The sequence below is a fragment of the Pteronotus mesoamericanus genome, unplaced genomic scaffold (genome assembly GCF_021234165.1).
Source record: "Pteronotus mesoamericanus isolate MK-2021 breed Mesoamerican mustached bat unplaced genomic scaffold, CSHL_Meso_final contig_657, whole genome shotgun sequence".
Classification (NCBI taxonomy): Eukaryota; Metazoa; Chordata; class Mammalia; order Chiroptera; family Mormoopidae; genus Pteronotus; species Pteronotus mesoamericanus.
This window is the reverse complement of record NW_026555229.1, coordinates 6,560,763-6,588,165: the sequence shown is the minus strand read 5'-3', so window position 1 is coordinate 6,588,165 and position 27,403 is coordinate 6,560,763. Positions and strand designations below refer to the sequence as shown.

Sequence of the window (27,403 nt, the reverse complement as noted above, 5' to 3'; positions counted from 1 at the left end):
TGATAAAATTTTCATCCTATGGCAATACAAGATTTAATTTCTCCAATTAAATAAATAAACTTACATATTTCAAAAACCTTCATACTTCCTAATGGAAATAATCTTGGATGGAAGAAATGCATAATGGGTGCTCAAACTGAAATCGTTATTATTCCTAATGCAACATTAGAGCACCTATTTCGGTGCTCCGCGCATCACTCGATGCAGACAAAATATTGCTGTCTGAAATGGTACCAATTTCTTCTTTTTTAAAAGGCAGTGAAGAGAGCACCAGCCTTTCAAAAGAAAAATTGGGTTAGAAATGTCTAAGCTGCGGCCTGCAAGCCCCGCCCCTACATACCTGAGCGGCTCCCCTGACGTCCAGGCTTAGGTGAGGCTCAGCGAACCACATTTCCCAGCGGGCCCTGCAGGTCTCCCGCGCCTGCGCATGGCAGCGGAGGTGGCTGGAGGAACTCCCGCGCTATCCAGCCGCCTGGTCGCACCTCGCCTGGTCTCTGACCCGGGCATGGAGGGGGTCCCAGTGCTGACGAGGGGCAACGCGGCCGCCGCCACGGCGGAGGAAGCCGCAGCCATGCCGCCCCCGCCTCCAATCTCTCCTCCTGCCCTTACCCCGGCTCCCTCAGCGGGTGAGGAGGGTCCGTCGCCTTTGCCCGAGGCGGGGGCTCCCGGCTGCTCGGGCTCCCGGCCCCCCGAGCTGGAGCCGGAGCGCAGCCTGGGCCGCTTGAGGGGCCGCTTCGAGGACGAAGACGAGGAGTTGGAAGAGGATGAGGAGCTGGAGGAAGACGAGGAGGAGGAGGAGGAGGAAGAGATGAGCCACTTCTCGCTGAGGCTGGAGGGGTGCCGGCCGGAATCGGAGGATGAGGAAGAGGTATTTATAACTCCTGCTGACCATGCCGGGCCTGAGCGGCCTCTCGGTCCGGCCCGAGCCCCCAGCTCGCCGCGGCAGCCTTTGGCACTGGCGTCGACCTCCACCTCTGCCTACCTTGCCTGCCTAGGCATGTGGCGCGGACTGGCCTTGTGTCCCGCCCCGATTCCTTGCGGAGTCATTTTGTGAGGTTCCTGCAGATCACTTAGGCTCTCCGGGCCTGACGGACTCGTTTTCCAAATGATTATTGAAGCGACTGCGTGCCAGGCGGGTAGGCACCAAGGGCACCGTGCTCCTGCCGCCTAGTCTCTTGATGGGAAGATTTCCTTCCTTCCTCCCTGTCTCTCTTCCTTTCTTTCTCTTTCTTTCTTCTTTCCCTCCTTTCTCCTTCCTTCCTTCCTTCTTTCCTTTTGTTTTAATGTGTTAGTGCACACTTCATCAAATCAGGTAATAATACACATACCTACTCAGAATCAATAAACTTAAGCATTACTATCTGGAAAGTCTGCCCATTTTTCAAGTAATTCATAAAGTAAGATGCCCCTTATCTGGAAATATACACCATATCCAAAAGAATGGGATATATTTGAAACATTGGTTTATACCGTGTTATTGTATCTTCCAGCAGTGTTTTGAAGGGTTGGAGGTACAGTAACATGTTTTCGTGTTGCAGAGTAAGTTACATATTGGTTATAATGAAATCTTGGGACTATGGCTTTAAATTTTGAGAAGGCAAGAGCTTGTATTTTAAAACTATTTCCATTGCATTTGCAGCGCCTGATTAATCTCTCTGAGCTGACCCCATACATCTTGTGTTCCATTTGCAAAGGTTACTTAATAGATGCAACTACCATTACAGAATGTCTTCATACATGTAAGCATATAGTTCACATTTATGAATAATATATTAAAATTTTGAAATGTCTTGAAAACATCCTAATTTAAACATTTTCTTTTTCAACAGTTTGTAAAAGCTGCATTGTAAGACATTTTTACTATAGCAACAGATGTCCAAAGTGCAACATAGTAGTACATCAGACACAACCTCTTTATAACATAAGGTAAGAAGAATATATAAGTACAATTTATATTTTAAGTATGCTTTCTCTGAAAGTTTGAAGTCGTACTTTTGGGGAAAAATTCCTGACCTATCTCAAAATTAGAAGAAAGGTGGCTACCTATTCTTTAAGGAAAAAAAAAAAGAAAAATAGAGAGAGTACTTACTGTGTACCAGGCACTGTGAAACCTGCTGGGGACTTTAAAAGAGACACAAGTCTTTTTTCCTGAGGATTTCAATTCCATCACTCAAGTTAATGAGGCCAGTTGAGGCTTGTCACTTTCAGTATATTTAGAGTTCTATTTTCTACAAGTAATACCTAAAACAACTGGCCTCTTTAGAACAGCCTGTCTATCATAGGTCATTGTGGCTTATTAATCAGATTTTCAGTTCATACTCAGTTTCCTAAGGAGAGAAAAATACTAAATGTGAATTGCTTTAATTTGTTCAGCAAATACTATTATGTTTTTACTACCTTTATAGATAGACAGGTGCTTTGCAGATGATACACAGAAGTTCAAAATGCAGTATCTGCCCTTAAGCTCACATTTTATCAAGGGAATAAAAACAGCACACATGGAACAATTTAGCAAACCATTGAAGGATCTCCGATTACTTATGATTACATATACCTTGAGGTTCTCTGAGATGAGAACCATGAGCACTACCTAAAAGTAACTCACCTCTGAGAGATACCCACTTTCAAGAGAAAACAGTACCTAAAAAGAGCATCATTCACTCTGTACCAAAATGCATTTTTCTGAATTCTGAGGTATTCTCCATCCTTTCCTTTTATTAGGTTGGACCGACAGTTACAAGACATAGTGTACAAATTAGTGATCAATCTAGAGGAAAGTAAGTTTATTTTATTACATAGTTGTGAATCCCAGAATCTCTGCTGACTCTACTAGTTACATTTTAAGTGTAATTTAGTCTGTGTTTTATCATTTTTTAGGAGAAAAAAAGCAAATGCATGATTTCTATAAAGAAAGAGGTCTAGAAGTACCTAAACCTGGTAAGTTTGGGTGTATACTATAACATATTTATAGATTAAAGAACATTAACAATAAAATTTACTTCCTTTGAGGTTCTTTTTGGTGTTAGTTGGTTATTTTATGATCAGAGAGAAAGATTTTGAAGGTCATAATGTAGTGTAACCCAGTTTAATTATTTGTAGGAATTAAGGAGTACAGGCTCTAGAGCTGAATTGCCCAAGTTTGATTCTAGCTATCACTTTAGCTGTATGACTTTGACAAATTACTTCAATATCTCAGTTTCCTCAATACAAAGCACTTAAAACAGTGCCTGGAACATAGTAACTGCTCAAACATTTGTTTTGTTTTGTTTTAAATATTTATTTATTTTTAGAGAGAGAGGGGAAGGGAGGAAGAAAGAGAGGGAGAGAGAAACATCAAAATGCAAGAAATACATCAGTCGGTTGCCTCTTGCACACCCAAAACTGGGGACCTGGCCCGCATCCCAGGCATGTGCCCTGACTGGGAGTCCAACCAGCAGCCTTTTAGTTTGCAGGTTGGCGCTCAATCCACTGAGCCACACCAGTCAGGGCTCAAATGTTAGTTTTTATGATTGATGGTAATGTCACAGTATGGAAGTTAGATTTAGGTTTAAATCCTAATTCTTCCACTTACTATGTGGATAAGTGTAGGCAAATTGCCTAACCTCCCTTAACTGTAATCTCAGTTTCTTTACAGCTAAAAAAAAGTAGCAGTAGTACCTATGTCATGGAATTATAACAAGGATTAAATGGGATGATGCATGTAAAGTGCTGAGCATGCACTCTGAGCTCCCTGGCATATAGTGCTTGTTAAGGGTTATCTACAACTGTTGCTGTTACGATGAGCTTTCTTTGTGGCCCTGATAAACCAGCCACACATGTCTGCCTTCCATTGTGGAGTGGCCCCCAAGCTTACCTTTTATTTCACTGGTTGTGACAGATTAGCTCATGTTATTTAAAAAAGGAGATTGAGTGCTTTATGATCTTTTAAGTAGTTGACAAAATATCTGTGTAATTAATTTTCAAAAGTCTCAATTTATAAAATTTTTATTCTAACTCAGCTTTTTTGTTTGGCTACCAAATAGCTGTTCCACAGCCAGTCCCTTCAAGCAAAGGAAGATCTAAGAAAGTCTTAGAATCAGTGTTTCGGATTCCACCTGAACTTGATATGTCTTTATTACTAGAGTTCATCGGGTGAGTACCCTGAACCTCTCTACCCTTGAATCTTAAAATAAAGAATGTTTAAAGTCCCAACTGTTAAGAAATCACCCTGACAAATTTTTCTGATTTCCTTTTAAAAAGTGTTATGAAATGTTTAAGACTTAGAAAAAGGTTTAGTAACCACTTGTATCTCTACCATCTGACTTAAATAAACCATGCTATTATTTCAGGAGCCTCTTGGCTACCTATTCCTGGCCACCCTTCCTTCCCTTAGAGTTTAATAACCACACTCCTAAACGTAATGATTATCATTCCCTGCATTTTTTAATACATATTTGCCCCAACTGTATCTATTCCTAAGCAATATGTAGAATTGTTTTTTACTCATTTAAAATCTTGAAGTGGTATCATACTGTGTTTTCCAACTTGCTTTTTTTCACTTAGCGTTGTGTGATTTATCCATGTTGAAATGTGTAGCTCATTACACCATTGTCTGGTATTTCCTTAAATATACCATAATTTGTCTTTTTTTGTCTTGTTGAAATTTTAAGTTGTTTCCAGGAGGTTTTTGTTAATATAAATAATGTTGCTTCAAATATTTTTGTACATAATATCCTTGTTTATATGTGAAATAGTTTTCTAAGAGTTTACGTAGATTTTCTGAGTCTTAGGATATGTTTGTCTTCAACTTGGTTTTGCCAAATTGATTTCTAAAGTAGTTAGACATCTTTCTGATTCATATAAAGTGCTTCATTCAGACACTGTAGTGTATGGTGTATGCTATTATACTGCAACATTATTAAACAGACTATCATGATCTCAGAGTTGGTGCATATCAAATGGTAGTTTTCAAAATACTTATATTAGTTTCCAGAATAAATTAAAATGCTTTTCTTGGAAAATCTAGATTTTCCATTTTATGTCACTGATGACTATTTTACTTCTCAGTCACTTCTCCTTATAACTCTTGGTTGTATCATTTACTTAATATATAGCTTGTGCTATGTTGTATTTATCTTGTTTTCTCAACTGAAATCAAGAACCCCTAAGAGACAAAAACACACAAAGCCCACATAATAGTGGTTGATGTGATGAAACAAAGATCTCTTTGAAGGAATGAGAAGAAACCATATGATACCTAACTTTAAACCAGCAATGTCAGTTATTAAAGGATGTGTTTCAACCTATGTCCAAAAGGGAACTGGTTAAATAATTATATATAGCACATGAACATGTGCTAATATAGTAACGTATGTGCTAATAGGGGACAATTTTGAAATGCCTTAAGTGAAAAAAGCAAGATGCAAAGAGAATATGTAGCGTTTGCCCACTTACGTTTTTTATACAAAGGGAAATAATGTGTTTACACTTTTTTTCATGCACAGAACATTTCTGAAAGGACAATAAGAAAATGTTAATGGCAGTCGCTTCTAGGAAAGGGCACTGGAGTCTGAGTATAGAATAAGAAAAAGTTTTACTTTTCATTATATTTGCATTTCTGCCATGTAACTTGCTTTTTAATAACTAATGAAAATTTGAAAATTGAAAGGAATTTCTATTTTTAAAAAAATTTGTGGGGGAAATGTGATCTTTTCCACTAATGCGCAATAGTTACTGACAATCAGTATTTTTATACCTTTTTTGAAAAGTAGCAGGGATACACTTTGGAAAAGCGACAGTATTTCCAAATAAGGGTATGCCACCATTATCTCTTCTTCGCTCACAGCAGATCAGTAATTAAGCACGGCAGGCTTTCCTGGTGAGGGAGACCTGACCGCTGTGGTCAAGGCAGTCATCACCACTTGCCCGAGTCGTTATGTTCATTGTGAACACACTCCCTGCTACAGAAGAAAGAGCCCTCGGTAGGAATAAGGAGATCTAGAATTCAGTTCTAGCTTCTCTGTTATCTAGCTTTGTAAACTTAGAGGAATTGGTTTTTGTTTGTTCACAAGATGTTCATTGAGGTCCTGTCATGTACCAGCATAGCACTCTGCTAGCTGCTGGGAATATAGTTTGAATAAGTCAGCCATGACCCTTGCCCTCATGGAACATTTAACTTCTTGGAGCGTCAGCTTCCCTATTTATGAAACAGTAGAATTGAACTTGATGATTATGGTGGGTAGTCAGTCTGCCTTTTATTATAGGCCTTTATCTGTTTTCAAATGATTTAGGGAAAGAAAGCTTTCAGTGTGGAAGGGAGTCCTTTTTAAATAAATAAATTACTTACTTACTTACTTATTTATTTTAGAGTGGAAGGAAGAGAGAAAGAGGGAGAAGCACATCATTGTGTGATTGCCTCTTGCATACCCCCTACTGGGGACTTGGCCCACAACCCAGGCATGTGCCCTAGACTGGGATTCGAACTGGTGACCCTTTGGTTTGCAGGCTGGCACTGAATCCACTGAGCCATACCAGTCAGGTCAGGCAGTCCTTTTGAAAGAGAGCTTTGGTTGACAAAGAGTCCTTTTGAAGTCCCCAGCCCCCTGTTTAAATCTCTACGTTTTCAGTATAAAAGTCAGGCTACTAAGGATAACCCACAGGAAGTTTTTTCAGGGCAGGGGACAAGTGGCAGATCATTTTTAACCTTATGTAAGTACAAGGACAGATTTGGTCCAGTTGGTGACCCTACTGGAACTGGAAGATCAAAACAGCTGAGGTAGGTTAAGCCTGTGGACAGTGACTCTTCAACTAATGGAATATAAAATTAGATTTCCCTACTAAATTGAATATGCATGTTTTGTGATCTTAAGATAGTCTTGTACTTCTTTCTGTTCTTCAGTTTCTATGTTTAAAGCAGAAGATTATAAAAAGAAATGACTTCAGACAGTCAGTATAGTGTGCATAGAAAGAGCATAGGCTTTGAAGAGTCTAACTCAAGGTATGTAACCCTTGGGATGTAGCTTACCTTCTCTGATCATCAGTTTCCATATTTCTAAATTGGGGATGATTATAGCAACTCATAGGATTGTTGTAAGAATCAACATATGGTAGTCCTAACATATCTAAACTATTACCAGTATGTGAATATTGTAAGAACTCTATCTTGTACTTCTTTCCCTGCCACTGTGGAGGGGGAGGCTTGGGTGTGGTCAAGATTTGGCTCCACCCATAACCCACTGCCATGGCCTAGGAAAGGCATTGCTGCTGGAGGTGTGATGGCTGTCAGTACTGCTTTACAAGGGGTGCTGTGCTGAAAACTGCCCTCATCCACCATGACCTAGCTCCTGAAGCTGCCAAAGCCTTAGACAAGCGCCCAGCCCACCATTGTGTGCTTGCATCCAACTATGATGAGCCTGTGTCTGTCAAGTTGATGGAAGCCCTTTGCGCTGAACACCAAATCAACCAAATTAAGGTTGACGACAATAGGAAACTAGGGGAATGAGTAGGCCTCTGTAAGATGACAGAGGGAAAACCCCGTAAAGTGGTTGGTTGCAGTTATGTGGTGGTTAAGGACTGTGGCAAAGAGTCTCAGGCCAAGGATGTCATCAAGGAGTACTTCAAGTGCAAGAAATGAACAAATAAACTTGGCATTTGTTTCCTAAAAAAAAGTTATCTTGTAAAGGTTACTATAGAGGAAAAAACACAGTAATTATGAAAGAATAAAAAAAAAAAGAAGTTTTGCTTTAAGTTGGAAAACGTTAGAATGCTGCATGTGGGGAAATCTAAGTATTAAGACTGCCCTGCCCTCACCCTGGCTGGTGTGGCTCAGTGGATTGAGCGCTGGGCTGCAAACCAAAGGGTCACTTGTTTGATTCCCAGTCAGGGCACATGCCTGGGTTGCCGGCCAGGTCCCCAGGACAGGTGTGTGAAATGCAACCACACATTGATGTTTCTCTCCCTCTCTCCCTCTCTTCCCCTCTCTAGAAATAAATAAATCTTAAAAAAAAAAAAAAAAAGCATATCCTGCCCTGAGTTGGAGCATTACCCCATGCCCCAAAAGGTTGCAGGTTCAATTCCTGGTCAGGGCATACAACTAGGTTGTGGATTTGATCCCCACTTCTCTCCCTAAAATCAATAATAAATATATCCTTGGGTGAGGATTAAAAAAAATATGAAGAATATACTGAAAAGTTAAGAAGATTCTAATAAGTAACCAGGACTTCCCCAAAGCTGTCAGTACACCATGCAAAGCTTCATTATTGGCCAGATCCAGTGCAAGAACATGGAAGACAGTTTTGATGTGCCCAAACCTTACAACTTTAATATTTCTGAAATTGGAAACTTCTACACCAGAAAACTACTGCATGTTCCAACAGCTTTGTCAGAAAATGAACAAGCAGATTATGAAATGATTTTTTCCAGTAAAGTCCCCCTTACTCCCCACCCCAAGGAAGAAACTCCTGAAGTTCATGTAGTATAAAATACTACTGTCTTTTCCTTACCACTAGGTGGCAGAAGTGACAATTAACTGCATTTATTATTTCCTAAAGAGTTAGATGACCGTGTGTTAAAATTAAATTGATATTCTTCAAATATTTATATTCATGTTATTTTCTGTTATGTGATTACACATATAGTTTAAAATATTTTATTGATTAATTTTGCTTTCATTTTTCAGTGCTAATGAAGGCACGGGACATTTTAAGGTATTTTATTTTTCATTTGCTTTACAAGAGGACCCTGTAACACACACATTTAAGAATCAGATTAGCATTCATATGGAGATTGTCTTCAATTACAATAAAGAGAGTTTTATAAAGAAAAGTTGTTGAAATATGAAGTACACTCAATAATGCTCTCTTATAAAATAGGTTTATGAGAAAATAGTTAAGTAGGGATTTGTTATTAATTCAAAACAGAGGTCTAAGGAGGAATAAGTGAGTAACTTTTAAAAGTCTAAAGCTAGAAGCTATGTTAATTTGGTGATAAAAAATATTTCAAAGCATTTTTTGCATAGTTGGCATTTAGAGTTAAATGTGAGCTTAAAATTTTATTTGCATGTAACATTTTTAGCTCAGGTTAACCTGCCCCAACTTGTTACTTGGCAAGCTTATTGTTTTTCTTTTAATTCTGTATTTTTTATGGAATTCTAGTTACAGATTTTGATACTACAGCTCAGTATTCTCTACTACTTAAAAAAGCTGCATTTATACCTTATCTTTGAGTTCAAGTAAATATGGCTGACTAGAATGATTCCTGGTTATTAAACTTTTGACTGTGTAGATCTGTAGCATGAAAATCATAAACCTCATTTGTTCAATTTAAAAACATTTCACAAAGCAGTAATTTACTCCATAAAAGTTTCCCTGAGAGTCATTTAAAAATTGTTTTAATTATGAAAAATTTTAAATATACTGAAAAGTAGACAAAAATAGAAGCTTAATGTATCCATCACTTAGCTTTACCAATAAACTAATGGCCAATTTAATTTTGTCTTATACCCTCATCTGTTCACTTCCAGTATTATTTTGCAACAAATCCCCATCATTTTGCTACTTCCTCTGTAAATATTTCAGTATTTTTTAAAAGATGTCTTTTTTTAATGACTATGTATCATACCAAATGCCAGTATCATGAAACATAAAAAATAAAGTGTCAGAACTATTCTAGATTAAAGGGGATGACAAAAACATGACAATAGAATGCAGTGTATGATCTTTCATTAGCAATAACTCTTAAGTGCTTACTATGTGCCAGGAAGTGTAAATAGTTATTTACATGCATCATATCACTTTCCTCCTGATAATTCTGTGAGGTAGGTTTCTGTTTTACAAATGGAAACATGGAGACACAGAAAGGTTCACCAACTTGCCCCAAGACTTGCATCTAGAAAATGACAGAACCAGGGTGTAAACTTAGGCAGTCAGCCTGTCCTTGGAATACCTGCACTTGGCATCTGCAGTATCTACTATACTGTGGTACTAAGGGATAGGTCTGTTGTCAGGAAAGATCTTAAACCAAACTATAGGTAAGAAAGCTGAGTGCTGTTATATGGAAGAAACGTGTGCCTCACATGCCTCGATTCTCTTGGTAGCCGTTTAGGCTCCCTGTCTGGTCGTGCTAGAAAAACAACTGCTCAAGTTTTCCTAAAAGATACCCTTTTAGTTCTAATTACCTCAGCTTTTCTTTTGAATTAGATAGTATTCTGAAAATTTCCTCAGTGTGTGGCTGGGAAAGCATTAGTTTCTACTTTAAAACCCTGTGGTCTCTCCACCTGTTACCTCAGACCATTGCATCAGATTCCAGCCACCTATGTCTAGATGTTACTCTTTGTATTTTCCACTTAAAAAAGAAAACCCTCTTATAGAAAATTTCAAACTCATACAAAAGTGGACAGAGTAGAAAAATGAACACCCATGTACATATCACTCAATTATGAACTAATGGCCAGTCTCATTTCATATATGCTTTCACCACTTCCATTCTTCCCCTATATTTTTGAAACAAATATCAAATAATTCAGTTTGTTTCTAAAAGATAAAGACTTTTTACAAATGTAATGTACTACAATTTTAAAAATTAACAGTAATACCTTAATCAAATATCCATATACTATTTACACTTTCTACCTCATCTCATAAAAATTGTTTTAGAGGTTAGTTTAAGTCAGGATCCAAATAAGATCCAAACATTGTAATTGGTTCATAATATCTCTTATTTATAGCCCTTACATCTTTTTTTGGTCTAGCAATTCCTAATCCATCTTTTTCTTTTTTCTTAGAGTTTTTTAGTTGTAGAAACCAGGTGTTAGGCATTTAATTTTGGATATTCTGTCAGTAAGTTTTTTCTATTTTGTTTTCAATGAGGTAGTAAAATAGACTAGTGAGCCTTTCCATTAAAAAATTGTTAACATACTTTTCAGAGAGGGGAAGCTAAGCAGAAAATTTTCTTTAATAGCTAAACTAACTCAAAACTTACAGTAATTTTTTAATAAATCTGTTGAATCATCTTTGTTATAAAATTTGCTTTAGAGTTTATACATTTTATGTATATTTCATCTGAAAATATTTATTCATTAGTTTGTTTGTTTTTGTAGCCATTGGAGAAGAAGTTTGTCCGAGTTTCAGGAGAAGCAACTATTGGGCATGTAGAAAAATTTCTCAGAAGAAAAATGGATCTTGATCCAGCTTGTCAGGTAGAGTACGTGTATGTAAAAGGACAGGTGAAGTTGTGAGATTACCTTTAGCATATTAAAGAAAGAGTTTTCTCTAGGATTTTATGCAGTGGCTTTTGTCTTATGATGTTGTAGGTGTTGTATATGCTAATTGATGTTGGTACGCAGTGATTCCCACCCCAACTTCAAATCGCATTTGACTTACTGTTTCTCACTGCCATTGATGACCATCTCCGAGACACCTAGAAAAGTGAAATATCTATCTACTATAGACCCTATAATTTTTTTAAGGATTGAAAAACTAATCTCCCATTCTAGTTATATAACAGTTTCTTGTTGAAAACCTCAATCCTCATGTATTTGTGAACATAGAGTGTAAATATACTCATAGGTCTAGTAATATGGGCCAGTGAAAATGCACATTTATATAGCTTTACTTTTTTACTAGTCAAATGTAAAAGGGATTTTTGTTACTCATTGTGTGTCAAATTTCATAGGATTTGTATTTAAAATACCTATCTGCTGTTTAGTAAGTTAATAGATATTTTAAAGCTGGCTGAAATTTTGCTGGTGTTTTGGTACTGATTTCTATTGGTAATGTGTATTAAATATCTATTAAATCAAATGAAATGTAACTTCTCTTACTGAGCTTGGCATAATGCTGGCTGTATCTTATGGCATCTGAAAAGTAGATATGACTTAGCTATCACCTTGTAACCATAACATATTTGAGGTTATTCTTAGTCCTTTGTTTAGAAGTGGATAACTGTTTAGAGACTCCTGAGCAAAGAATTGTGAATGATCCCATAACAATCTATTATTTCTAAAAGCAGATGTCAAAAGACTTGAACCCAGTTATATAGAGTAACTAAAGTAGCACCCAAAAGGGCTTTTTCTAGGCTGTAGATTACATCCTCTGGCTAGATATTAATCAGACCATAATTATCATATATAAGTTTCACATTTGGTGTTCTAAGAAATTTGGTTGCTAGAGCTTTAAATTGGTTTTATTGTGTAAAAATGTCGTATTTTCCCCCTCATATCATAGAATTTAAGGCTTTTAGCATTTTGAAATAAAGTGATAAAAAGTTTGTTTCAACCTTTAATTTTCTTTGTGAACTCTTGGCTCTCTAGGTAAATATTTGTTTAAAAATTTTTTTTATTGTATTTTTACCATTACCATTTAACCCCTTTATATTCCCCTCCCCCTGCAATCACCACACTGCTGTCCATGTCTGAATCCTTTTTTCCTTTTTGCTAGATCCCTCCACCCCCTAACTTCCCCTCCACCCCCTAACTTCCCCTCCACATAGCTGTCATCCTTTTCTCTATCTATGAGTCTGTCTCTGTTTTGCTTATTAGTTCAATTTGTTCATTAGATTCCACATATAAGTGAAATCATATGGTATTTGTCTTTCTCTGAGTGGCTTATTTTACCTAGCTTAATATTCTTCAGGTCTATCCATGGTGTCACAAAGAGTAAAATTTTCTTCTTCTTCTTCTTCTTCTTTTTTTTTTTTTACAACCAAATAGTATTCCATTGTGTAAATGTCCCATAGTTGTTTTATCCACTCATCTACTGATGGACACTTGGGCTACTTCCATATCTTGGTGATTATAAATTACCCTGCAATGAACATAGGGGTACTTACAGTCTTTTGAATTAGTATTTTCGGTTCTTTTGGATGTATTCCCAGCAGTAGAATCACTGGGTGAAAAGCCAGTTCCATTTTTAATTTTTTGAGGTATCTTCATACTACTTTCCACAGTGGCTACACCAGTCTGCATACCCACCAACAGTGCAAAAGGGTTCCCCTTCCTCCACATCCTCGCCAGCACTTGTTGTTTGTTGGTTTATTGATGACAGCCATTCTGACAGGTACGAGGTGATATCTCGTGGTTTTAATTTGCATTTCGCTGATCATTGAGCATCTTTTCACATGTCTATGGGCCATCTGTATGTCTTCTTTGGAGAAGTACCTATTCAGGTCCTTTGCCCTTTTTTAATTGGATTGTTTGTTTCTTTGGTGTTGAGTTTTGTAAGTTCTTTATAAATTTGGATATTAACTCCTTATCAGTGGAACAGTATGTAGCTACTAAAAAGAGAGAAAGCTAACTATGTACTCTAAAGATATTCATGGTATTTTAAGGGTTGTTTTTTTTAAAGAGAATTTGGAAAAGGGAACAGACTGTATGGAAGAACATATTTGTCAATGATACATCAGTCAAGGGTTTAATCTCAAAAATATATAAAGAACTCATATGACTTAACACCAAGAAGGCAAACAATCCAATTAAAAAATGGGCAAATGACCCAAACAGACACTTCTTTAAGGAGGATATACAGGCAGCCCATAGACATATGAAAAGATGCTCAACATCACTAGCCATCAGAGAGATGCAAATTAAAATCACAATGAGATATCATCTCACACCTGTCAAAATGGCTGTCATCAATAGATCAACAAACAAGTGCTGGCGAGGATGTGGAAAAAAGGGAACCCTAGTGCACTGTTGGTGGGAATGCAGATTGGTGTAGCCTCTGTGGAAAACAGTATGGAATTTCCTCAAAAAATTAAAAATGGAACTGGCTTTTGACCTGGCAGTTCCACTGCTGGGAATATACCCTAAGAATCCCAGAACACCAATCAAAAGAACTTCATGCATCACTCTGTCCATAGCAGCACTATTTACAATGGCCAGGATTTGCAAACAGCCTACATGCCCATCAGTAGATGAGTGGATTATAAAACTGTGGTACATTTACACAGTGGAATACTACACAGCAGAAAGAAAGAATTCCTACCTTTTACAACAGCATGGTTGGAACTGGAGACTATTATGCTAAGTAAAATAAGCCAGTTGGCAAAAGACAAACACCATATGACCTTTCCTATAAGAGGAACCTAATGAACAAAGTAAACTAAGGGGCAAAAGAGAACTAGAGACATGGAAACATGGAATAGACTGACAGCTACCAGAGGCAGGGGGAGGGATTAGTCAACATGTATGGATGACCCATGGACATGGACAATGGTGTGGGAGCAGGAGGGGTGGGCTGGGTGGAGGAGGGCAAGGGGGGCGGATTGGGACAACTGTAATAGAAAAAACAATACTAAAAATAAAAATAAAAAATAAATTTGTAGAACAAAAATATGTGGCATAATCCCATTTCTTTAAAAACAAAAACCCCTACATGCACACATAGCATCTAGAACCCTTCACATATCAAACTGTTAGTAACTGGCCAACCTTTGGGGGTTAAGATTAAATTGAAAAGAAAAATAGAGTAAACAAATCATAAATGTATACCATGTGGTGAAGTCCACTAAGAGCGATGGTCTCTGCGTTGCTAAGTACTTAATAAAAACATGATAGTTTCTCAGTTCTTTGATTTTTCATTGATCTGTGTGCAAAATCTATCATCGCTTTCAAGTTACTTTGCAAACAAGTATTACTCTGCCTATGTTAAAAACTGGTAAGCATAAAATAGAAGTTGTTATTGATTGGAAACTGTGCAAATGAGATAACATAGGAGTTGACAAACTATGATCCATGGACCAAAACTAGCCTGTTTTTATACATAAAGTTTAATTGGAACACAGCCATACGCAGCTTCTTTTCATGCTACAGTGGCAGCATTGAGTAGATGTGACAAAGATCCTGTGGCTCACAAGCCTAAAATATTATCTAATCCTTTACAGAAAGTTTGCTGACCCTTGACACACACTTAGGCTTTGGAGAAAGATAGATCGGGGGACAGACCTGGGTTCAGATCTGGATTTTTGCTGCTCACTAGTTTTGGACCTTAGGGAAGTTTAATGCCTTCACCTGTTAGTATTCCTAGCTGTAAAATGGGAATTATAATACCTAGCTCACAGAAATGTGAGGGTTAGATGAGATAACATGTCAAATACATAGTATAACATATGGTGTACATAGTGGCTGTTCCGTTAAACATGCCTGCTTTAACCACTTCCCCAACTATGCTGACAGTGTATAGAATGTTTAGGATAAACAGAACTTGAAGGCAGGAAATCTGTTTAAGAGGTGGTTTTAGCCTAGGGTCTTACAAACTAAGAAGCATCAAGACATGGTAACTGATTACATGTGAGAAGAAAAGAGAAGGAAAAATCAGAGTCAGCAGTGATATTTTGGTTTAGAGGACAAGGAGAAATGTCATGCCATAAACTACGGATATTAGAAGATGGAGCAAATTAAGTCATATGTAGTAATAAGACTGCTGAGGACCTGATCCCATTTTAAGGCAATGGGACAGAAGCACTCAATGAAGGACCAAGAGATTAAAAATTTGCTTTTCTATCTCAGCAAGACAGTATACTGGAATCTTACTACTTTATACTAGATGACTGTATAACAGTACCATTCTTTCTAGAGCATTCTATATAAAAGTAGTTTTATATGAGAGCTTTGACATTACTAAAGGGCTCAAAAGACCTTGTTAAGATTATTCCATCCATAAAACAGTTCCCTTAATGTGTACTCTATGCCACTGTTAGACTTTCCACTGTTGGAAAATGAGTTATACCTTGTAAGAGAATTATTCAAATAAATAAGAATTGTCTTTTTAAACATTGTATACCCTTTTAATCATTTTGTCTTGGAACTTTTTAAAAAAACACCTTTCTGCACCTTCTTATGCTAGACACATCAAATGTAATTTAACTTGTACTTTTCAAGGAAAAGTTTCAAGGAAATCATTTGGAATATTGGCCATCCTATGCTGGTATCCTCCTGTTCCTCTACTGTTCTTTCCGTTTTACTCAGTTTACTCTTGTCAAAAATTTCTAAAATCTTTCCTGAGAGTGTTTCACCAGTTTAAAGTAAAATATCAAAGTGTAGTTTGGAAATAATTATGTTGATTTTTCTTAATTTTTCCATATGGTTTTTTGAAGTGATAAAGCATCTGATGTTTTATTCGCCTGTAGGTAGACATCATCTGTGGCGATCACTTGTTGGAGCGGTATCAGACTCTAAGGGAAATTCGGCGTGCAATCGGTGATGCAGCAATGCAGGTGGGTCTTAGACTTTATCCTACTTCGTGCCTAACAGGCAAGTTATTTGACGAAATAAAAAAGTTCCATGTTATCAACAAAATTTTAATATTCTTCAATTTTCTTAAAATGACCTGAACTGTGAGTAATAAAACTAATACTTATTGAATACTATGCATTAGGCACTTTTCTAACTGGTTTATATGGATTAGCTTGTTTATTCCTCATAATTCTATGATGTAGGTATTCTTTTATCCCTCACTTTATTTTTTATTAAAATATAGTTAATGTGTAGTATACATTATTTTCAATTGTACAATGTAGTTACTGAATTATCTCCCATTTTAAACAGAAGGAAACCAAGTTACAGAAAGGGCACGTAGTGAGTGCTCAGTAAGTTAGTATGTGAGCCACGGCTCAAACTCCAGGCAGTTTGATTCTAGAGGCCTTGCTTTTCTTTCAATAGAACTTTGAAGACCACTGGGCAAGTATATCTGCAAGGACATTTCCATAAGAACAATTTGCAGATAATCATTTGGCTTTAGAGAATAACATACCATTTCTTGCTCAATAGGTAAGAAGTCATGCTATAACTATTTTGATGTTTTAATTAGCCTATAATGTGAGTGGAAATATAATGTGGAATCTCCTAGTCTGGATAAATGAGAAGCTAGATAGGATCTACAATTTTAATGAAGAGAAAAAAGCAAGATCCACATATTCTAATACATCACTAAGTATCACTAAAACCTAGAGTGATAAATTGTTTTAAGAGTTACATGGCTCTGAGAAGCTTATAAAGTACTAACAGAGTTTGATGAGCAGCTTTCAGCTTAAACAATTTTTTTTTAATCCTCACCCAAGGATATGTTTATTGATTTTGATTTTATAGAGAAAGAGGAAGGGAGAGACAGAGAAAGAGAGAGATTGATCGGTTGCCTCCCATGTGTGCCCCTACTGGCAATCAAGCCCGCAGCGTAGGTCTGTGCCCTGATGGGCAATCTAATCCACAGCCTTTTGGTGTGCGGGATGACGCTCCAGCAAGCTGAGGCACCGGCCAGGGCTCAGCTTAAACAAATTTTTGTTTAATTTATTAGAAATATAATTCTTTGCTTTGGTGTAATTGCCAATGCTTAGGGAACCAACTACTTAAAATAAGACACAGGATATTGTAAGAATTATCTTCTTAGTGTGGATTATACAATTTCTTAAAAGAAGCAGAATGAATACACACAAACACTCTTACGTGCATATACACATACAAGGGTGGGCAAAAATAGGTTTACACTTGTTCATATAGAAAAAGACATGCAGGTTATGATTATACAGTAGCTCTATTTACTCAAAAGAATGTCACAGTGGCACAGTGCACTGAGGTGCAGCCTCGTAAGTGCTCAGGTTGCCGACCTTCATTATTGACACGTTCTTGTATTCTACGTGCTTTACTCAAGCACACTCTGGCACAGAGTTCTTTATAAACCTACTTTGCCCAATCCTGTGTATATTTTAATGACATACAATGAAATGCATGAGTTTTGACAAAGACATATACCTGTTTAACTCAAACCCCTTCTTGAGATTTAGAAGATTACTATCACCCCCACAGTGTCCCTTCCTTTTTTTTAAATAACAGATTTGTTGATACATGATTAATATACCATGCAACTCACCCATTTAAATTATACAGTTCAATAATTTTTAGGCCCCAGCTGCTGTGGCTCAGTGGGTTGAGCACCAGCCTGCAAATCAAAAGGTCACTATTCGATTCCTTGTCAGGACACATGCCTGGGTTTCCGGCCAAATCCCCAATTGGGAGTGTGTGAGAAGCAACCAATGGATGTTTTCTCTACACATTGGTGTTTCTCTCTGTCTCTTTCTGCCTCCCCCCTCTCTAGAAAATAATAAATTTTAAAAATCTTTAAAAACATTTTAAAAAATAACTTTTAGTATATTTACAAAGTTGTGAAGCTCTCATCCAATCAATTTTAGAACTTTTTTTCTTTTAAATCCTCACCCGAGGACATGCCCATTGACCTTAGAGAGATGGGAAGGGAGGGAGAGAAACATGGATGTGTGAGAGAAACATACCTGACTCACATGTTCATTTATGTTACTTTCCTAGGCTTCGTGGGCATTTGAATTTGTGAACCTTTTTCTAGAATTCTGGTGGGTTTTCAGTGGAGTTGCCAGGAGCAGAGGCCAGATTGCAATGAGTTAAGGAGTGAATGAGAATCGAGGAAGGAAAAGAGGGATAACTAGGGCAGGACTGGAACTGCAAGGCATGCGTGCCATCACTCCTCCCCTTCGTTGCCCGAAGTAGGCCAGTTGCTCATAGCACACTTCCCCAGTGAGTCTTTCTTTAACGCTAGTTTCATAATAAATTAGGAAATGGTAACTTAAAAAGGTGGATTGATTGCTTACTGGATGCCAGCTTGGTGAGAATACCAAGAATTAAGACCTGATATCAAGATAGGGGATAGACCACTAAAAGCAGATTAAAAGACTGAGAAGTACAGTATCTGCAGTCATTTGGTATAGGTTTAAGTTGCCTAACGGTCCCTGCCTGAGGACATCACTGTGTTACAACCCATGTTCACAGTGATGACTCTGGATCAAAGATGGTAAATAGTACTGAACAGTCTTTAAGGAGGAAGTAAAGTTATGATATATTAAATGGGTAAGAGTTCCAGAGTTTTCTCACTTAGAATGGTAGTGAGCTGCATTTATGTAGAAATAAATATTTCATTTCCTAGCAGATCCATGGTGCTTTATAATAATTGAGTCTTTTTTAGGGAAGCCTAATGCCTGGGTGGTCTGTTAAGTAGTCTGCGCAGAAGGAAAGGCACATCTCTTTTAGTTCTTTTTGGAGAACTGTTTAACCATAAACAACCCGAGCTAACCATAGATTCAGAATTGTTTCCTGAGAGTTATCAAAAAGGCACATTGACAGGGAGTGTTTGGTGATGAGGTGAGTGAAAAAGCAAGTTTATTTATGTTGGATCCTTTATTCTCTTTAAAGAATTTCACATTAGTGCTGGGTTATGAAAAACCATTTTTCAATTTGATTATTTATATAACTAGTTTTCAAATAGCTGCAAAACACTCTTTTTTCTTTGCAGGATGGTCTTCTGGTCCTTCATTATGGTCTTGTGGTTTCTCCTCTGAAAATTACTTGAAGATTCTAGGAGTATTAGGAGGGAGGAGGGAAACAAATTAAGGTGGCTCTGCAGGATTGCGTCTCACCAAAGAGTTTCATGGAACGTAATTGCTACCACTTTGTGCTAAGACATAACTTATCTATTTTCAGCACCAAGCATCATAACATTTATAAGTACAACTTGGAATGATGGAATGCATCTGTTTTACTAGCAACTATCCATAAAAAGCATCCATAGCTCAGGGGGAAATTTTCAAAGTATTTTTAAATTCCTTGTGATTTCAAATACTTTGATACTGATTTTGCTTCCTAATTTTTGATGTAAATCAGTTACTGTTTTCTTCATTGAGCCATATCACTTTTAAGTTGGTGGTTTGGATTCTACTCTGTGGAATCGTATTAGGTGGGCAGGAAAGAAGTATGCTTTTGAAGTGAAGATTAAAAGTCAGTCTTCGTTAAACTGTGCAGCCTATACCCCTCACACAAAGACCAAAACTATCGGCCACTTTTGTGTGTTGCCATCACATTTTGAACTTGAATCTTTTTTTTTTTTTTACCAGCAACACTACTAAACAGATGTTATTTGCTTCTAAAAGGGATAAGTTATTATTTTGTGTGAAGAGACCATCTTCTGTACGGTTTATGGCCCATACCATAAGCCTTCAGTGTAATAAAGACTTCTTTAACATATCTTGCAACAAGGGGTGCCTCTTTGCAACAATATTTTTATTCCTAGAATGTTAATTTGATTAACATTCATTTTATTTGAGTATATAGTATGATTATTGATACCTTGTAATGACACTTCTTCTGAAAGTAATAAAAAATTTGAGAAGTTTACAGAAAACTCATTGTTTCCTCAGTAAGTCAGTTTAATGTTCATTTTTCCACTACTTTGTCACTGGGATAAAGAATACGGGTGCTTGAGACCTCACTCACTTGCATACAGAGATTTCAGTTTAAAACATTATTTTGCCTAAGATTAGCATTTTGATAGCTTTCTATAAGAAATATTTTGTAGACTCTATTTCCAAGTCTGCATAGAAACAATTACAATTGGGTAAAGATTGGCAATTGTTTTATAAAGGATTTGTTAATTGTGTATAAATCTCTTCTAGCATTTAATACAAATTTTTTAATAAAAATTTATTTTAACCTATTTTGAGATGTTTGTGCTTCTTGTGGATTAAAAAAAAAATAACCAGAACTCTTTAAGAGATGATGTATTGAATTAAAGTTAAACTTTGTGGTCAAATGGATATTTTATAAACATCTTAACTAATTATACTCGATGCTGTTATTTGACAATGGACAGAATAGCAACTACAGAATTCATTGCCTCTTAAATATGTCTTGCACAAATAGTATTTTTATTCTTGTCCCCTGTTAACATATGTGTGTCAGGGATGCCCAAGACCACCCTCAGGTTCAGCAGTTCACTAGAACTCATGGGACCTAGAGAACCTATTATACTCATATTTATAGTCTATTACAGTAAAAGATACAGATTAAAATCAGCAAATGAAAGAGATGTACAAAGCAGCCTCTAGGAGAAGCTGGGCGCAAACTTCAGTTGACCTCTCCCAGTGAAGACACAGCAGCCGTGGTACGTGACATGTACAAAGTGTTGCCAGCCAAGGAAACTCACCGGAGCTTCAGTGTTCAGGGCTTTTACTGGGAGTCACATGGACATGTGGTGCCCATGTGACTGACTCAGCCATTGGGACTCTAGCACTGGCCCAGTGGTCCAACTGACACAGCATGTCTTGGGGCCCCAGATATGAGAAAACAAGCATTCGCCATAAATCACAGCGTTAGCATAAACCTGGTATGGCCCTAGCTCTCAGGTGTCCAAAGACAGGATATTTCAGGGCTCAGAGCTTATAAATTATGGTAACATGGGAAATGCTTATTTCTTAAGTAGAATATTAAATGTAATTGATAAACATTTCTGCAATGAACAAGTCGAAAGAATTTGTCACTTGTTAGACATTGTTGGACAAGATTAAAATTAAAGGAGAGTTCCTTCAAACTCATAGCCTTTGCGTTACACACCTCTCAGAATCTTAATAAAAGGCAGAGACTGGTAAGTAAGAGTCACAAAAAAGTCTACCCTTTTGCCCGCTCCATCCTGGACTTGACCTCCAAGAATCTCAACCAAGTTTTATCTGGTTGTATCTGGCCTATTGTTACTACCAGGCAGTGAACTAAGTAAGAAAGCTGATTGACTGGTTTACAAATCTGTACGTCCAAATCAATGTTATCTTGGGCTGTATCAACAAATAACAGTTTCAGAAGGGACTACATACTTCTGATCTCCAGTGCCTCTTAGGTCCAGTACCGGGGAGCACATGGCAACGGTGAGATAGGGAGCAGTCAGAGGGAGAGACCAGGACACCAAAAAACAAGAGCAAGTGTTGAGCAATTGCTTCTGGTTAACTTGAAGAAGTGAAAACGTAGGGGTGAGGAGGCAGTACTTGGTAGCTGTCCTTCAATAACCAGAGGGTCAAAGACTTAGATGAGGGGAAAGCACAAGCAAGAACAAATGCCCTGTCTTGCTTTGGGTTAGCCTTGCTGGGCCACTGGCAGCATACATTTAGTTTAGCTGGGATAAGGTCAAAGTTTATTCAAAGTTTTTTCAATTTTTACTAGGAACATAAGCAGAAACAAAACCAAATTCCCAAATCCACACAACCAAGGGTATATGAAGTGCAGATTTCAGAGCCTAACTTCAATGGCTAAAGCGAGATTTGACTGGCACAGCTTGCAGGTCTCAGGTTTTGTTTGCATAACCTTTCTCTGGGGTGATGCCCACAGGGGTATTTTGTGGCAGTTGTAGTTCGGCAAAATGTATGCGTGGCAGGTTTTCCAGCTCCTGCCTTCAATGCCTTCCCAACCTTTTCTCTAGGAGAAGCCCGAGCTGTTTCCTCTGCTCGCGGGTTTCACTGAGCTTCCCCTCTGTTGGCACTGCATTGCTCTTCCCTTGTGACTGAGTCAGACACCTTACCTCGCCTCTGACCATTCCCTGGATTCCCACAGGCCTCACACGCACTCACACAGGAACTCTCCTAAAGTGACGGAATTCTTGGAAGTAACACCTCTGACCCATTTATTTGTCTATTCAGTTTGCCCAAAGTGTATATTTTGTCATTCAATTCTAGATGAATGTTCTTGTAGAATCACCAGGTCATAATTGCTTGTCAGACATGTGACTAATTGCTTAAATTTTTTTTTCCTTTAAAGTTCTAATTGTTGCAACCTCTATGGTATATTTCTTATCTTGGAAACCTCTGGAAACAGAATTTTCTAGCAGATGCTGATTCTAAATATTCATCTTTTTTTGTTGTCCTGCACCAAAATGTTGGAGTCTTATTCCTTCCAATTGATGAAGTTTTAGGAATTTTTTTCTTTTCTATACTTATTCATAATTCCATATTTTTACATAAGCATGTTTTTATGCCCTGGCCAGGTGTCAGTTGGTTAGAGGGTCGTCCAGATAAACCAAGGTTGTGCGTTCAGTTAGGGTTACCCTCTAGTCAGGGCACATGCAAGAATCAACCAATGAATGTATAAATAGGTGGAACAATAAATCCATATTTCTCTCTCTCTTCTTCCCTTTAAAATCAATAAATAAAAGCTTGTTTTTCATATAACTTATGTCTTATCACAAAGCTATTCATATTTAAAGAAAATATAAAGAAGCTTAAAAGACCCTAGCTAGTGTGTCTCAGTGGATTGAGTACCAGCCTGAGAATCAAAGGGTCGCAGGTTTGATTCCCAGTCAGGGCACATGCCTGGGTTGCAGGCCAGGTCCCCAGCAAGGGGCATGCGACAGGCAACCACACATTGATGTTTCTCTCCCTCTCTTTCTCCCTCCCTTCCCCTCTCTAAAAATAAATAAACAAAATCTTTAAAAATATACAATAAAATTTTAAAAAAGCTTAAAAGAAGAAAACAACCCAGAGAAAACTGTTAACACAATGTATTTTGTGGTTAAACTTTTTAATTGATTTATATGACTACACTTTTGCAAATATGGAACTCTAATATACCTAGTAATTTGAAATTCCCTTTCACTTAATATATTGTGAATAACTTTCTGTGTCATTACTTTTTTTTCTTTTTTTAATCCTCACATGTGGATGTGTTTATTGGTTTTAGAGAGTGAGGAAGGGAGAGAGAAAGAGAAACATTAATGTGAGAGAGAAACATTGATCAGTTGGCTCTCTTATGTGTCCCTACTGAGGATTGAACCCAAAACCTAGGTATGTGCCCTGGCTGGGAACTGAACCCACACCCTTTTGGTGTGTGGGATGACATGCTAACCAACTGAGTCATCTCTCCAGGGCAATTACTTTTCTACTTATTCATCTTAGTGGCTGTACATTATTCATTATAAGCATAGCTTTTCCCAAAATTTTTAAAAGTTAGATTAAGATTTCAAACTGTAGGAAATGTATATTAATGTTAGTACAAATCGAGGTTTTTTGGATGGTATTTAGGATGACATCATATATTTTTGTTTTCTTTACATGCCTTGAATGGTGACCTTTGTTTTCTCCGGTAGACGATGGCCAAAGGGTGGGTTCTCATTTTTAACCTTTTTCAATGTTGAGTACATGAATTTGATTATTGGCCTCTCTTCAAAACTGGACTGACGAAATCTAACTTTTATTACCTCTAGAGGTAAATAGTCCACTCACAAATGAAATGCCATATTGATCTTCTGAAAGCTTGCCAAGTACTTACTTACATAAAATGGATGTTATGGTTTGATCTTGACTGCACTTTTATTTTGTTCTTATGGTGCCTGTGGTTTTTACAAGGGTTCTTGTGTGATACTATTTTCATGTAAATGAGAAAAGATTTTTTTCCCCTTTTTATGTTTCCCAGGGATAACATTTTCCCAAGAGAAAAGCTGGTTGAATAAAGTGAAGAGGACAAATGTCACCATGAACAGAATTTCCCCCCCAAAAAAGACATAGAGGCAGCATTGGGTGGTGATCAAGGACAGGAATTGTAATGCTGGGCTGCATAGCTTTTACTCCCAGCTTTGCTACTTGCAAGCTATGTGATCTTAGATGTGTTATATAACTTATGTGACCTTTAGGGGTTTTTTTTTCCTGGGAAAACAGTGGGAGCAATGATACCCAACTCAAATGCTTGTTATGAGAACTAATGAATATGGAAACACTTAGAAGAGTGGCTGGCATATATTCTATTATCAAGCTCAAATATGGTCCCTTGTAGTCAACTCTTAGATTACTTTGCTGAGTTAGTTTCTTTTTAATGAATAAGGGGGGTCCATTAATATTGAAAGGTTGATGTTGAACTCTTTTTTCCTTTCTTTCTTAAATGTTTTCTTTTTTCACCTTCTTCTATTAATAATCAGGAGAAGGGTGGGGACACAGGCCCTGAAATTGGACCTAGATTCTACTTTTATCCTAATTCTAGTCTTGACTCAGCCGCTTCTATTTTGCAGAGTAGGGAACACATGGGCAGAGTTTCAGTGGCTAGAAAGGAGTTTCTTCTGTTGAGCTCAAGTCTGGCTCAAGAAAAAGGTAAAAGATTATCTAGCCCTAAAGGACATCAGAAGTGCTATATATCATGTGTGAGCCCTTATACCAGGAAATCATGGGACATAGAAGTTACATCTCTCATTTATTCATATTCATAGCAAAAACAGATGAGCTTTAAGTGAGTTAAGTTTTTTAAATAAGATCTAAGGGAAAATGCTTTTTTAGCCCTGTGTAATAATCAGCAATTGACTAGAATCTGCTCCTGTTTGTATTCCCAAACCCCAGAGCTTACACTAATGATTTTGGTTGCACTTGGCTGCGCGTTCTATAACCTCTAAGAGCATGTGATAGAGCTAGAATGAAATGTCTCAGGCTCACACAGAACAAAGAAGCACTTGCCTCATTAGGGGAGAGGAGTAGCCATGTGGTGATCTGCAGTAATTAATCAATGAGGAAGCAAGCCTGGAGTCTCCTCTAAGATCAATCTTCTGTTTCTTTGTAGTCTGAATTTTCTCTATGTAGTTTTATTCAGAATTACTGAAACATTGTAAAAATATAAATCTTTAAATGTCTGCAGTGTGACTCTGTTTTATTATAATCTTGGGGGAGGGTGTGTGTTTCAAGAGATTGTAAGAAAGAATTTATAAATTTTAGCTAGTCCCAACCCCCACCTAGTAAGCATGTGCAATATCAGCATAAAACATGAGGGCTTCAATCTAATCATCTAGGAGATCAATAGAAGAGAAATCCTTTGATCTACGAAGCAAGCATTCTTTTTACCCTTTAAGGGGGCACGATAATGTAGTAAACTCAGTCCTTTGTTTGACTGCATTCAGGAGCACTTGCCCACTTGCAAATGGCAAATTCATGTGAGATATTGGAAAACTGCAAAAGGTACAATGACATCAATCTAACCTGTACGTTAAATTTGAAAGTACACCAGTAATATATATTCTATAAAGAAAAATACAATTTCACATATGAGTTCTGTTTTAAGATCCTATAAAATCCCCTCAGTTATTTCCATTTTAAATTGCTATGCTTTCAGGTACAGCAATTTATGTGATTTTTAAAAAATTGTGTTCTCATGATTTAGATGTTTTTCACCTTAGAGATTTCTGATGATACAATAATAAAAGTAATACTGAATCGACATCAGTGAGGGGTGTTCATAAGTCATTTATACTCAAGGAGATTTTGGACTTTTTCCTCAGGCTCTGTTTTGAAATCAATACTCGTATTAGATCTGGCTACTGTGGTCCTAGTGGAATTGCTTCTAACTGGGATTGACCCAGAGTGGCTGTGTAGAGTGGTCTCAGCTGGAGCAGAAGGTATGGCACCCGTTGTAATTATATTTTTCAGATAGTTCCATACATTCTCTATCAATGGATTTTTTTAATTGGGGTCAAATTTGCATGACATAATATTAATCGTTTTAAAGTGAATAATTCAGCGGCACTTAGTACTTTCACAATGTTGAACAACCACCTCTATCTAGTTTAAAACATTTCCATCACTTCAAAGTAAAACTCCCTTCCCACGGAGTCGTAACTCCCCACTCCCCCCTCAGGCAGCCCTGACGCTGCCCACCTGCTTCCCGTTCCGGTGGGTTTTTAAATATTTGATACATTTACGAAGGGGAGACCCTAAAACTCCCAGGAATATATTTTAAAGAAATTGTGTATTTATCCTTACATGTTTCAACTTCAGTTGCCTTCAAAGTACTCTCCATTTGATGCAATACACCTATCAAGGCATTTTTTTCCACTGCTCAAAACCATTTTCGAACTTGTGGGTTTTGATGCCTTTTAGTGCTTCTGCTGTTTTTTGTTTCACTTCTTCCACATGTGCAAAACGTTTTCCTTTGAGGACTTATTTCACCCGGGGGAAACCCAAAAAGTCGCTCGGGGTGTGATCAGGTGAATAGGGAGGGTGGGGCACGGGGTTCCTGCCATTTTTGGTTAAACACTGCTGAACATTCAGGAAGATGTGGGCAGATGTGCTTGTAAATTATCCATTACGGATGGGCAAACGTGTTGAGTCTTCAAAAACAATTCACTGAAGCAGAAGGCAGCGTGTCACAACAACGCCAGCAGGCACACTGATACAGATGGGGTCCTCGCACATTTACCTACTGGGGGAAGCCTGTGCTACAAGGAGCCTGCCCTCCAGAAGATAATTCCGGTTTGGGGGGGTTCTCCCCCTCACAAAAAATTGTTTCACATCTAGAAGCTTCTCCCCAGGACTATATGTGATTTGCATTATCTCTGGATCTAAAATTTGGAATCTAGTTTCCAGACAATTGCTCAAATCTTGCCCTCGCTCCCCTTAGCCAGTACAATAAGATGAATTCCAAGTATCCTGTGTTTATTACCTCTTGAGGAATTGTCCATTCTAGGCCCTTTGATAATGAGTTACAGAATTTCTTACAAAATTACCTTTAAAACTTCAACAAATTAGGTAAATAGCGCCCAATTCTGTTTAAGTTTTAGCAGGAGCAGGGATGCCTCTTGGTTGGACGGGCCCGCAGCCCCGTTTTGAGCTGCCGCCACCTCACTGC

General features: G+C 37.6%; 1 protein-coding gene and 1 pseudogene across 1 annotated transcript; both read left to right on the top strand.

Moving 5' to 3' along the window:
- Positions 1–471: 471 nt before the first annotated feature.
- Positions 472–19,989, top strand: PCGF6 (polycomb group ring finger 6). The gene is made up of 10 exons (XM_054581452.1): positions 472–868; positions 1,640–1,739; positions 1,830–1,926; positions 2,722–2,777; positions 2,878–2,937; positions 4,023–4,131; positions 8,657–8,684; positions 11,075–11,173; positions 16,102–16,188; positions 19,287–19,989. The coding sequence occupies exons 1-10, from the start codon at positions 506–508 to the stop codon at positions 19,341–19,343; spliced, it is 1,056 nt and encodes a 351-aa protein (XP_054437427.1). The 5' UTR covers positions 472–505; the 3' UTR covers positions 19,344–19,989.
- Positions 7,233–7,655, top strand: LOC129077157 (40S ribosomal protein S12-like; annotated as a pseudogene).
- Positions 19,990–27,403: the final 7,414 nt, after the last annotated feature.